General features: G+C 38.0%; 1 protein-coding gene across 1 annotated transcript in view; it reads right to left on the bottom strand.

Moving 5' to 3' along the window:
* Positions 1 to 7,342: 7,342 nt before the first annotated feature.
* SRBD1 (S1 RNA binding domain 1) overlaps positions 7,343 to 12,389 on the bottom strand; it is a 118,494-nt gene continuing 113,447 nt past the window's right edge. Inside the window, exons 21-22 of the mRNA XM_088524271.1 lie at positions 10,925 to 11,109; positions 7,343 to 8,335 (exon numbers count right to left, since the gene is read on the bottom strand). Of these exons, the coding sequence (XP_088380397.1) occupies positions 8,046 to 8,335; positions 10,925 to 11,109 (475 nt within the window). The 3' untranslated portion in view covers positions 7,343 to 8,045. The remainder of the gene's footprint in view (positions 8,336 to 10,924; positions 11,110 to 12,389) is intronic.

Raw genomic sequence — 12,389 nt, 5'->3', positions numbered from 1 at the left:
AGAGATTTAACTGCTTTATAGTCTAACAACAATGTATTTAGACCAAAAACAGTTAATCACCAGTACAAATGCTCTTAGGGAAAAGCTACCAGTACATAGATAAGCTGGATTTTCTATTTACATCTTCGGACTGGCTCTGCATCTATCCTCATACACCGAAAGAAGCAGCACCCTGATTTTGAGGAACCAGAAAGAGCTGTGAAGGAGTCCACTTTCAAAAACTCTATTCACCATGTACAACCTGCCCAGTAGGCTGGAGCAGGGCACTGCTCCACAACCTCCTTCGCCCATGGGCACGCAGGCACTGTAGGACATTCCCTCACTCCCAAGTGCCAGGGAGTAAAGATCGACCTACCCACAATCAACCAGTTACACGCTCTTCCCCAAATTTCACTATTTCCTACCATTTTCCCCTGTCCCTCCATAACACACAAAAGCTTTCACATTGCCAATATACTATGGTCTCTGGTATGTGGCAGTTTCCCCTCTCTGCCAAGCTATTCCACATATTTAATTTTGAGGTGAAAATACTTTCCTAAGATTTCACTTGTATTCACTTTTTTTAAATGATCCCCCCCAGCGTAATGATTCTGCTTATGACATTATTTCACATACCACATCATGAGTCACATGGAAAAAAAATCACTGCTTAGCCACAAATAAAGGCATAGTCCTTACTAGAAACAAGACCGATGATAAGGGAATGTGAAACAAACTCCAACTCAGCTGATTACATATTAAAGATACCTTTCATTTAGTAATATATAGACAAGGCAACATAAGCGAATCAGTAATCTAAGGAGAAAGTAACACTTGTCTTAACTATTGAGGTCGGTTCTCTCCTAGCTAACTGTTGATAAACTCCACAAGTGAAGCACTGAATTCAGTGAGATTTAAAAAATCACCTGCCTCCCCAGCCTACTAAGTGTTGATCAGCCAGGGAGAAATCTTCTTAATTATTACTGCCTTCTTTGTTGCTCCTTTTAGAGGAAACAAGAACAGAAAGTTCTCCAATGCTATTACTTGGACTACTGTATGAATATGCCTTAATTCTCCCAATTCCAGATGGGCTGGAGGGTGGCAGGAGCTCCGACTAGTGAAATACAGAATAAGCAGGCCCATCTCAAAGCTTTTTTTTCTCCTGATCAATGATGGAGAGCAGGTAAAATCTGAGAAGATTTGAGTGTATTACTCTGAAATTTTGATTAGACTTTGAATTCTCAAAAGGACAAGAATCATCCTGCTCTGGGCTCTACCAGTAGTCTCTGCTCACTTTCAGTGAATGGGGAATCTCTTGAGGTTCTTGATGGAACTAGAACATTCCCAGAACATACCCAGATGCTAGAAAACAGAAACCCAGCAGGAAGTCATGTTGTATGTGCCCTTCAGCACATACAGGATTTCAGGGGCATACTCCAGCTCGGGCCCCTTCCAGACTTTAAAAACTGCAGCTGTGATCTTCAAGTTGCAGAGTCTGTAGTAAAGTCCATGGAGCAAGAGGTAGACTTAAATTCTTGAGCTGCTGCTCAACTCAAGCTGTCTAAAAATTGCCATCAGCTGTGGAAAAGCTTTATGAGCACAGGTTGACCTGTCAAGGGTGACTTATTTATGTCTAAGTGAAAACAGACACAACCAGTCAAGGTTCCAACGTAGATTAAAGTGTCTGCTCAGCTTGGAGGGACACCTCTGAATAAGCAGCTGCGCTCTCCCACCTCGCCCTGCAGGTACCTGTAGATAGAAAGGATAGTGTTGCAACTTTGACGGGAGGAATCGCTTGGAGACTTAACTGGAAACAGGCAAGAGTAGGGCTCCAACTTCACTAGTCATTTAGGTCTGCTGTAGGAAACTTTGTTACATTACTTAGTCACGAACCTTTACTGAATATGCATTCATAGGGATGTTCCAAGATGAAATGCTGCTAACCATTTATAGCTTCTATATGCCTGTGAGGAGGATGAAGAAAGCTGGGATCTGTAAAGCAAGGTGCTGTCAAACCTCTAGAAGGCTTCTAAAGCGCAGGAGGGAAATCATGAATTTGCCTAACTATCATCAGGCACAGCTTTGAAGAAGAGAGATCAGCACAAGGGAATGGTCTGGCATCGCCGTCTGGGCCTCCCATAGCACGAAACCCCCTGAAGTGGAGGTCCTTAATGGAAGCCAATTGACTAGATACATTCCCCCCAGGAAGACCAGAAAAGCCTTCCAGTCTCAACCAAGATCATCAGAGCAGATGAGGCTCTCTACGCAAAGCTCTGAAAATAAGCAAGTGCTCTTCACGTTTTTTTCCTGTAGCTTTCAGGCATGGAGTTTCTAAGTGTATTTGTTGTTAAATAAATACAGACACTAAGCTCAAGACAAACTGCCAAATAACTGTTAAATTATTTGTTCTCCTGAATTATGCATTACCTCTGCTTGGTATGCAACTTTTCTATAGCATGCACCCCACAAAGCCCCAAATTCCAGCACGTCTATATGCCATATGGACAAGCTTCTCCAACTGTCTGCTCCTCATGGAAATTCTATTTATTTTCCTATTGATTTTATTATGTTTAACAGCATACTAAATCATTCCTGAGGTTGACAAGTTTCTGGAAAATTGATATATGCTGTCTAAAACTGCCTGAGGCAGGAATAAAACCAAAACAAATGACTTTTTTTAAACTCTTGATTTGCATTACTACAGCCAGGCATACAAGTGCCATCTTGTTTGGCAGAAGAATTCTTCTCTTTTGTGTAACTTCTAAAGCACAGGAAATCTTTAGAGGCTGTCTTTTGGGCTCTGCACATTGAAGGAAGGAGACTCTAAAATTCAACAATATCAAGTGAGGGAGGGACTAAAAGAGCTGACTGTCAGCTAAGACCAATGGGTTGAATTCTCTTGAGGAAAGATGGAACACTGTGTAGGTGCCTTGGAATCCAGAGCTTAAGGCAAGAGTAAAATTTTTAGCAAGACTTAGAAACTTTTGTTTAATCCTTCCCCTGAGAAACCACATTTCAGCCTTTAAGCAAGCTCAGAATTAAGCAGCTTTTTAAATCTTAAGGATATCACCAGTGGGCACTACAGAATTTTATTCCAAAGACTGGACTGCATAGTCAAGATCACTAATTATTTTACAAGGCAGAAACCTCAGCTAGATTTTTTTTCTTGGGCTAGAAACAAAAGAAAAGGGGGGTGGGGGAATTAATAGGAAAAACTTGTTGCCTTTCTTGTTGCTTTTCTGTCAAAAACCTGAAAGCCACAAGAATTCAAGGAAGAAAAATGGATTTAAAAAATAGGATTTTAAACTTTCCAGACATTAAGACCTGACACAAAATGGGAAGGTCATATGAAGACATTCATCCTTGTTAGATTCCCGTTAAGCTTTTATGAAGGCTGTGTCATGGCAAGAAAAAGCACTAAGAAAAAATATTTTTCTAGGAAGTAGTTAGCATACTGAATTAGCTGACAAATCAAGGGATAACATTTGCAGAGCTGCAGGCAGTTAAGAACTTTATGGTCAAAAGTTTCCCATTTTAATGTGATTCAAAAATTCAGATACATATGAGGTCTTCCACTACTCCCTGTGATGCTGCAGAATAACCTCTGAGTTCTGCCTGCAAAGAATAATCAGAACTAGCTCATGGGTAAATACTTTTAATTCTGGGTAAATATTTTTAATTCTATGTCTAAGAAGTTTTCTGCAAGTGAGCAAAAACTGTCTTAAATGGATCATTTTTTTAAAGAATTCTACGATCACCTAAGGTGTATAAACATAATATAGAAGATGCTACTGTTCTCACTGTTCTTGAGCTATTAGAGACTAACAAACCCTTAATTTTAGGAATGAACAAAACAAACAAAAAAACAGAGACAGAAAAAAATCTCTATCTTAGCCATTGAAATAAGCTTTGGGAGAAGACTTATCTGCAGAAAAATCTGCCCTGTAACTCAAAGTAGACAGAACAAGGGAAGAGAAGGGAGAAATAAAATTCCAGAGACATTCATCTAGGTTACGCTTGAGGAGAAAAGGGAACACATGGTGAAGGCCAAGGAAATTTAGTTCATCTGCTAAATCCTTGGATACTGCAGAGACCATATATAAGCTTAGCAATAAGTCAATAGATGGAGATAGCAAAAGTACTGCAGCGTGTCAGCGAATGCATCAGTTGCAGATGAAAATATAATCTCACATTGGTTGCTTTTCATCTGCGTTTTCAAAGATGGTATCATGATATCACAGTTTATTTTAAAACAATAGAGTCCACTTGCCAGAAGTATTACGGGAACATGTCAGTAGCCTCTGAAGGCTCTGCTGACCTTGGCATCATATTAAATAGATTTTTCTCTGTTTTTTTGGGTAGACAAAATGCAGTGAAGCTCCTTTTTCCCATCTGCTAAATGATTCCAGAAGCTGCAAAAGACGCAGGCTACATTAACTCTCTTGCTTTCGAAGGTTATAGAGATGGAGATGAAATGATGCCATGTATTCCTAATGTATAGACTCCGGGTCAACAGCTGTTTGCACATGTGTAGTTAGAAATATCGCCATCAAAGCTGCTAGACACTGTAGACGTTGCCTGTTCACACCATGCTCTTCTATTAAAACGTGGGGTTTTGCCCACTCGCAAGTGCATTTAACAAACACAAACTTCTAGGAAGACCACATAGTGTAACGTGTGCTCTCTCTTGAAGCTCTGCTGCCACCACAGCAACGCGTGTCTCTGCAAACTTGGCCAAACTGGTTAGCTCTTCGAAACAAAACCAAAATCCCTCTGGGTGGAAGACGTGCTGGGAACTCCCAGTAGGAAATGGTGAACATTCTGCTACAACATAAATGCAGAAATAATGTAGAAATGCCTCACAAACATGGAGGGATGTAACAGGGGGGAAAAAAAAAAACACCTTCATGAGCAGAGGGTGTGAAGGCAAGTGTTAGAAAACAGTTCTTCATTCAAAGCAGGCATAAAAATACATTATTGTGGAGATGGAAAAAATGAATGTTAAGCAAAGGGAGTCCAAAATGGACCAACAGAACTATGTTCTTAAGTCAATAACACCATCAGGACATGGGCTATAGATGTGCAGCATTAAAGCTTAGAAAAGTGCATGGGATTCACAAGGCCAGTGACTGACTTATTTGCGTATAGCTGTCTTTTCAGCGACATAAGTATTAACAGCATCAATTTAACACACAAGGCACTTGCAGATAACACATGTAATAAATGCAAAACATACCTGTGTTTATTATGCTTGCCTTCTAATATCTCACTTTTTTCCACAGGCCTGTTTTGATATTTCAAAATTTTTGACAAGTCTCAAAACGATCTTCCATCAAATCTAGCCTTCCCAGATAGAGCAACTTGCCAGAGAAATTATTCTTTCTTGGTCACCCAAATACTCCACCATCTTATCACAGAAGCAGGAAAATCAAACATAGGTAAGACAACCTTGGAAAGAAAACTGTGACGTTTTCATCAAGTCTGCTGTAGTTGAGATCTGCATGGCAATCTAAAGTGACCAGCATAACTAATGGACCCTGAGCAATGTGTCTATCCCTTACTCACGCTGATAAAATTCTTCATGCTTCACTCCATTCATCTGTCTCTCTCCTCCTGCACTTGCAAACATTCGTATACAAGTTCAGCCATCTACATAATACCATTTTTTTTTTTCCCCCTCACAGTATACATTCCGGAAAGATTTAAAAATGATTTTCTGATATCTTCCCAACCCTGGCCCCAGGGCTCATTTAAACCAGCCTTAAATAACTCTGTTGAGCTGTGTGCACAAGGAGAGTAAGGTTTGGGGTAAAGCATAATTGTATTTCTTTTCTAGCCATCAGTAATGAATGCAGTTTAATAGATTGCGCCTAAGGTAATACATACAAGCACATGGAACCATAGCATGTCCATATATACATCCATCCAAAGCTGCTTTGTAGTGTTTTAACTTGAAGATGTGAAACAAACTTTAATCTTCAGAATATTAGTTTATCTAACCAATGGAGTTAAAGAAGTAGGTATTAGATGTCTATGACCAGGGAATAGTGCTTTGGGAAAGAAAAAAAGGCTTACACCTTCCAAAATACAGACATAATTTGATGTGGCTAAGTGTGGGAAGTGGAAAAGAAACAGCTTTATTTTCCTTTAAAAGTGTGCCCGTGACCAGTAAGAGACTTTTTTTCTGTAGCATTAATAAATACAAGGGATATAGCAAAGTCAGCGAACTATCAGTTTACAGATCAGAGGGCAAACTTCCCCAGCTTAAAATGGGTTCAGAGATACAAGTGACAGATGCCTAGAAGAACTTCAGCTATCTAGCAATATAAGCCTGATTGCACTGATGGACACTTTCACATGGCAAGAACTAAGAGCTAATAGAATTTTAATGAACAACTTTAAAAATATGTTCTGTCTGATAAATTGCAGAAGTTATAAATCTCTGGATAACAGCAATTGTACTAAGTTATTTAAAATACGTTTTTTTTTTTTTTTAAATTGTGGGGATTGTGCTTTTCTTTTCTAGGACCATTTCAGGCAGTATTTTGGATACTACTGGACTAAATACTGATCATTATTAGAACTTTGAAATAAATTCTACAGAGCTTCCAGTAACAGCTTGACCAATTAAAAATTATAAGCAACTTAAAAAACAAACAAACGAACAAACAAACGAAAAAACTTTTCTGCAAGGGCTGAATTTCATTAATCAGGGAAGAGGGACCAGGAACCACAACTTCCTTCTATATCTACAGTACTGACAGAACCACAATTAGTTTTTCAGACCCTCCTGCTGATCATAATTTCAAGTAAAATATAAGAAACTACTCTAAATATGATTAGCAAGAAGTATTTTACCTCTTTCTTGCCATGGAACAGATTTTGTAATAATTCCAGCTCATTTAAAAGTCCATTTCCTTCAGTTCAAACGTTTGCAGTGGGACCAGTACTCAACCCTTATTAAGATTTACTCCTACCATAAAACCAACACAGATCACAGAAAACAGTTTAAATGAATGGCTTCACATATCATCTTTACATATCGAAGGGTCTGATATTCAACCTAAAGATGTTTCAAACAACTGCAGAAGAGTTTCGTCATCAGCATGTACGGGATTTTACTATGCATTTTTTTCAGAGACGTCTGGTCCTGTAAGTTTTTCTGTTTACCATGCTGAAAAATCCCCCAAAGATTCAGCCAATGGAAAAACAAAACAGAAATCAAAACATAAGAAAGGAGATTCTGACAAGTCCACCCTCAGAAGTACATCCTTGAATTGAAATGTTACTGATGTAGCATATGCCAGAAACAAAGCATACTAAGATTCTTAAATTACTTTTATAATCAGTACACCGGAAAAGATGGCCAGAAATGTTTTTATTATATACAGGTATAGAACAACATAAATGTTTTTGACACCTTTGAGCAAAACTTTTTAAACCACAAGGTATATCCAAATGTGTTAAAGAATGATAACTGATCAAGCAACAATAAAACTAGAAAACAGAACTTCTGATAATGTAGCTCAAATAAATTAAAGCAGGATATTTCTGAACCATCAATACTATTAACAGATTTTCTTTTCAGTCTACTTTTGAAATGACGTCATCACCAACTAAACTTATAAAGATTACTTTATTCTACAACTAGTTACCCTCTTTAGATCCTCCTCCAGAAACCAGGCGAACTGAATGACTGCTTTTTGCGTGTAAGCAATAGATGTGTCTGCTGGGGCAGTCCTGGCCAAAGACTGCTTGAGAGAGCAAATCTTGAACAGACAGAACAGATAAGAGATCTGTCTGACAGTCCACTGGAATTTCATTTACTCTGTAGACAAAATAAGAAGGTTGCTTGGAGCTAAGCCAATAAGCTGTTCCAGCAGTTATTAAGAGAAAGGATTCAAGAAATGTGGAAGAACTGTTACTTTTAAAAAAAAAAGTGAGATTGTAGATTTCAAAATTCATTCATTTGCAACATTCTCATTAAATGCCTGAATCTTTAGAACCTTCCTGAGAACACTTAACATTTAAAATGAAGCAAGACTCAACCATAAAAAAAACCAAACTTATAAAACACGAATAAGATCCAACGTTATCCTTAATCGAGGAATATCAATATTAAGCACTTTAACTTCCACTCTTTCTCCAGGACCTAACCCAAGACTTTTTCTCTTCTTCACTTTAGAAAGCTTTGCTTCTGTTATGTTTCGCACTGGAATCAAACCTGATTTTCCCACACCAATATCAACAAAAACTCCAAACGGTGTCGCATTTTCAACTTTTCCGGTCAGCACAGTACCGATGCTTAGGTCTTCAAGGCAGACTATGCTTCTCTTGAAGTCGGGTTTATCAAAATCTGTTAAAATAAACAAGAAACATATATAAGACTGGAGAAGAAAACTTTTTTTCTCTCTCTCTCTCTGAGGGTTGTTTCTAGTTCACTTTTTCTAATTAAGAAGTCATCTCAAGGCAGCTCTCCAACCCCAAATACTGTTTCATTAGTTTTTTTGTATAATGATCCATTAAAGAATAATTAAAGAATTATTAATAATAAATTAAATTAAAGAATTAATTTCTTCTGCTTTATTAGCCACTTCAGAAGATTATGGTTAAGGGAATAATAAGCATAGCAAACTCCATGGTAGGAGAATATCACAGGAGATCTGAAGTGAAAAGATTTCTTAATTATTCTTGGAGCTGGTGACAAAAGGTGGTATGTTAGAGGTAACCCTTACTGGAGCTGCATAAATCACGGTATATTTCAGATCACCAATTTGTATCCAGGAAGATGAACACTCAATGACACCACATACTAAATAACAGAAAAGTCAATGATGCTGTTCATATATGACTGTAACTCAGGTTTGCTGCTCATCTGCATCGTGACACTGCATAAACAACCTCTTCTTTGCACCAACAGCATCAAAAGTCACCCTTGTGATTTCAAGCAGGTCTACTGTACTTAAATTCACATGGTACAGTTAAGATTTTTAAAAACTATCTTGCTACTTACTTAACACTTTCTGCTCCTGTACAAAACCCTTCCAAGCCATCTCAGTAACTTCCCTCTCAAACTTTTCCTGATGCTGTTTTACCTTATCCATGATTCACTGAGATTTTCTAATGTTTCCCTCTGCCCCCTGAAGAGCAGCACCAAACCAGGATTCTAACAATTTCCTATACTTGCCTTTAAGAAATAAAAGAGCAGAAGAAGCTAAAATGCACTGAAAAACACTGAGAGACTTTGTGACTTCAGCAGGCTTTGCATCAGACCCCAGGAGAATACACAGGCTGGCAATGGCGGCAGCACACTTTAAATGACATCAAAGTTTCCACTGAAGGAATGTACCTAATTGCTCGAGTCCAAAACGGTTAATCCTTTGGTAACATTATACTACGCAGTGGCACTTCAATGAAAAAAGCCACTAAAGAGCCGTTCAGGGCAATGACCACAACAAGATTTGGAGGAATGATGGGAATCCTTTTAATGTTTGCAAATCTGTTTTTCCCATCCGGGCAGATTCATCACAGTTACCTGAATAGCTCTACAACTTCTATGTCAGAAAGACTGTTTCTTACTAGCAATATCTTTTAAGACCTTGCTAGGAAAAAAAGGGGTTTTAAAATAATGTGTTAAGCACATTCTGTTAGTATTCATTTCATAATTCTTTTTATTTGTCTGCCTTGTAGTAAACTCATTCAGGAAAAAATAGAGAACAATATAAAATTTCAATTAAAGTTGAGAAGATGCATGGGAAAGCTAACCAAATTACACTGAGTAATACATATTGCTATCTTATGCTTTATTCTTTAACAATTTTTTTCTTTTTAGTGTTAAACATTACTCATTCCTTCACTGACGGTTACTAGTGAAATTGCAAACAGTGAATTATAGTTAGACAAGGCCATTAGGAGGACACCTATCATGACTGAGACTTGCCACCAACCAGTGAATATCTCCCACTCTGAGGTTCCAAAAATGGGACACAATTTTCATCCAGCAAAGGAAACTGGGCTAAGTTCTTTAACATTTCCGAGTTACTATCCTGTGACAAGTCAGAGATGCTGTCTACAGCAATATCAAAGGTACTAGAACAGCAGAATCTGAATATTTCCACTGAAGATTCTCTTATCCATTTATGTTTGTAGCTTGTATATCTTAATAATCTACCCTACTGCAATTTAGAGCCAAGAACACAAGGATAAACGAACTCATATAAAATACACATTTTCAAGATCACTAGTGGAAAATATTTTCAAAATTTGAAAGAAGTTACCAAAAAATGTGGAACAGAAATGTTGTTGTTCTTACAGCGTATGTTAATTATTTATTATTTCAAGCCTGTATATTTGCTATCTACCTTTATCTCTGGCTGTTGCATGAGAATCCAGCTGCAAGGTTCTTTAAGCAACAGCATCTCCAGATGTTTTGCTTCACTGTCTACCTCATGTTTGCTCCCCCCACCCCAAGATGTTCAGCACTATAGCAAAGCTGTAACCAAAGGCATGTCACGAGCCACGTGCTGCTCCTATTACTTTTCTCCAGGAATTACTGCAATAAAAGAGCAGAATATCACACTACTGCCCAAGAGACTTTTATTAGTCCTGTTTCAGGTTGGTCTCAGCATTCCCCTCCATGATGGAGAGCCAACACATATTTAATCAGTATAGAGTCAACATATTGAAACTATTTCATTTGTTAACAGCCATACAGCTCCCCTTCCTATGGCTGCAAAGGTCGTGATTTAAGGCAGGATTCACACTCCTTAATTACTGAGCTGGAAAGAAACATCTGACAATGATACACTCTTTACTGTGTCTGAGAAAAGAACAGGAATTACATGCCCACAGAAGTCTACCACTGATTTTAGAAGAAAAAAAAACATGTTGTTTTCAACCTGGTAGTAAAACAACCACACTGAGATCACAGCTTTCACAAGATTACCTGTTCTGATGTCAAAGCCTTCGGGCTGAGTCAGACCATCGACGATGAGCTGCAATGTATGCACTGTTGTATTCAGCCTTGTTGCTACTCCTTCCAGTCCTTCCTTTTGAATTACTGCATTCACCTTTTGCTGCATATCTGGCTTTCCTATGTCATTTGGGTTTCCTCCAAAGAGAGATAAAAACCTGAGAAGTTCAAACAAAGATATCGTGAGAGATCTGTTACATCCTTTGGCGGTAACTGCACTTTCACTATGCTCAGCATTTTAATTGATTAACTTTTGCGTTGATGCATGAGAAAACTTTTGTTAAAAAACCTGAGCAGGGAACAAACCACTTTAAGTGCATACCCCCTCATCGCCTCACTGATCCAAAACAAACATGGAAACTCCGAGCCCAATCCTTATAGGCATATCCTTATCTCCTGGAATAGGTTACAAAACTGGAAGCAAGTTTTTCAAAATGCAAATCCCTTCTCAGACTGATGATTTATCTCATACCAAATACTAACCTAATGATGACCAAAATATGACTTTTTCATGAAAGCTCCCTAGAAATAAGGGACATTTCTAAGATATTGTCATTTTTAATGCCTCTCCAATTCAAATAAAAATGAACAGCAATCTAGTAAAACTACAATGAACACTAATATACTAACTCAATACAAAGAACCTATAACTAAAATTAATAATAATAAAAGCTTTACATAAAATACTGAGATTTCAGTTGAACAACACTGCCACTTATGCTGGGGAACACAGAGAAACAGTGGCAAAAATTCAAATACATACCCTATTCCTTAAGACAGTTAGCACTGAAGAAGTCTTCTTGTTTTGATGAAAGACTTACAAAGGCAAACTGAAGTGTTTTTAATGCAAACAGACTATGAAACTGAACTACTGTCTCTCTCCTAAGCAAATATTGCTTTCAAATTCCTTTCCAGATCCCTTATGGTACCTTCTAGCACCTTCCAGGTGTGATCTACTACCCAGAGGAGCTGTGTAGATGAGCAGCCTCATGCCCTGTTCACCCTGGGCCAGGGTATCACAAAGTCCATCTCGGAGCACCTGGGCACATCTTCACTCCAAAGAGCTCACTGGTATCACCAAGAGGAAGACACCAGTCTAAAATTGGCTGTCAGAAGTGCCAGTGTAGTAATGACCAACAGTGCAAACATGGTGATTTAAGAGTACTGAAATACACGCAGTTGCATTTAAGAATCATAGAGGGTTTCTCACTAGTTTTCTTAATTTCTATGGGTATTCCATGTGGAAGAAGGTGAAGAAAAAGCAAAATTTCACACAAGAGTTCAGTGGGTGACTGTTTTAACTGACCAAATTTCAACTTTTAACATCCCTAATGTTTTTAAAGTAAACCAAGGTGGTTAGGAAACAAAGAAAATACCAAACCAAATGCAAAATTTTGCGATATCAAACACAACCTTTTATTTTCAGTATACTATGTAA

The sequence above is a fragment of the Tinamus guttatus genome, unplaced genomic scaffold (assembly GCF_059628265.1).
Source record: "Tinamus guttatus ecotype Peru unplaced genomic scaffold, ASM5962826v1 Tinamus_guttatus_pri_ptg000208l, whole genome shotgun sequence".
Taxonomy (NCBI): domain Eukaryota; kingdom Metazoa; phylum Chordata; class Aves; order Tinamiformes; family Tinamidae; genus Tinamus; species Tinamus guttatus.
The sequence above is the reverse complement of the archived record's forward strand: the minus strand, read 5'-3'. Positions and strand labels throughout refer to the sequence as shown.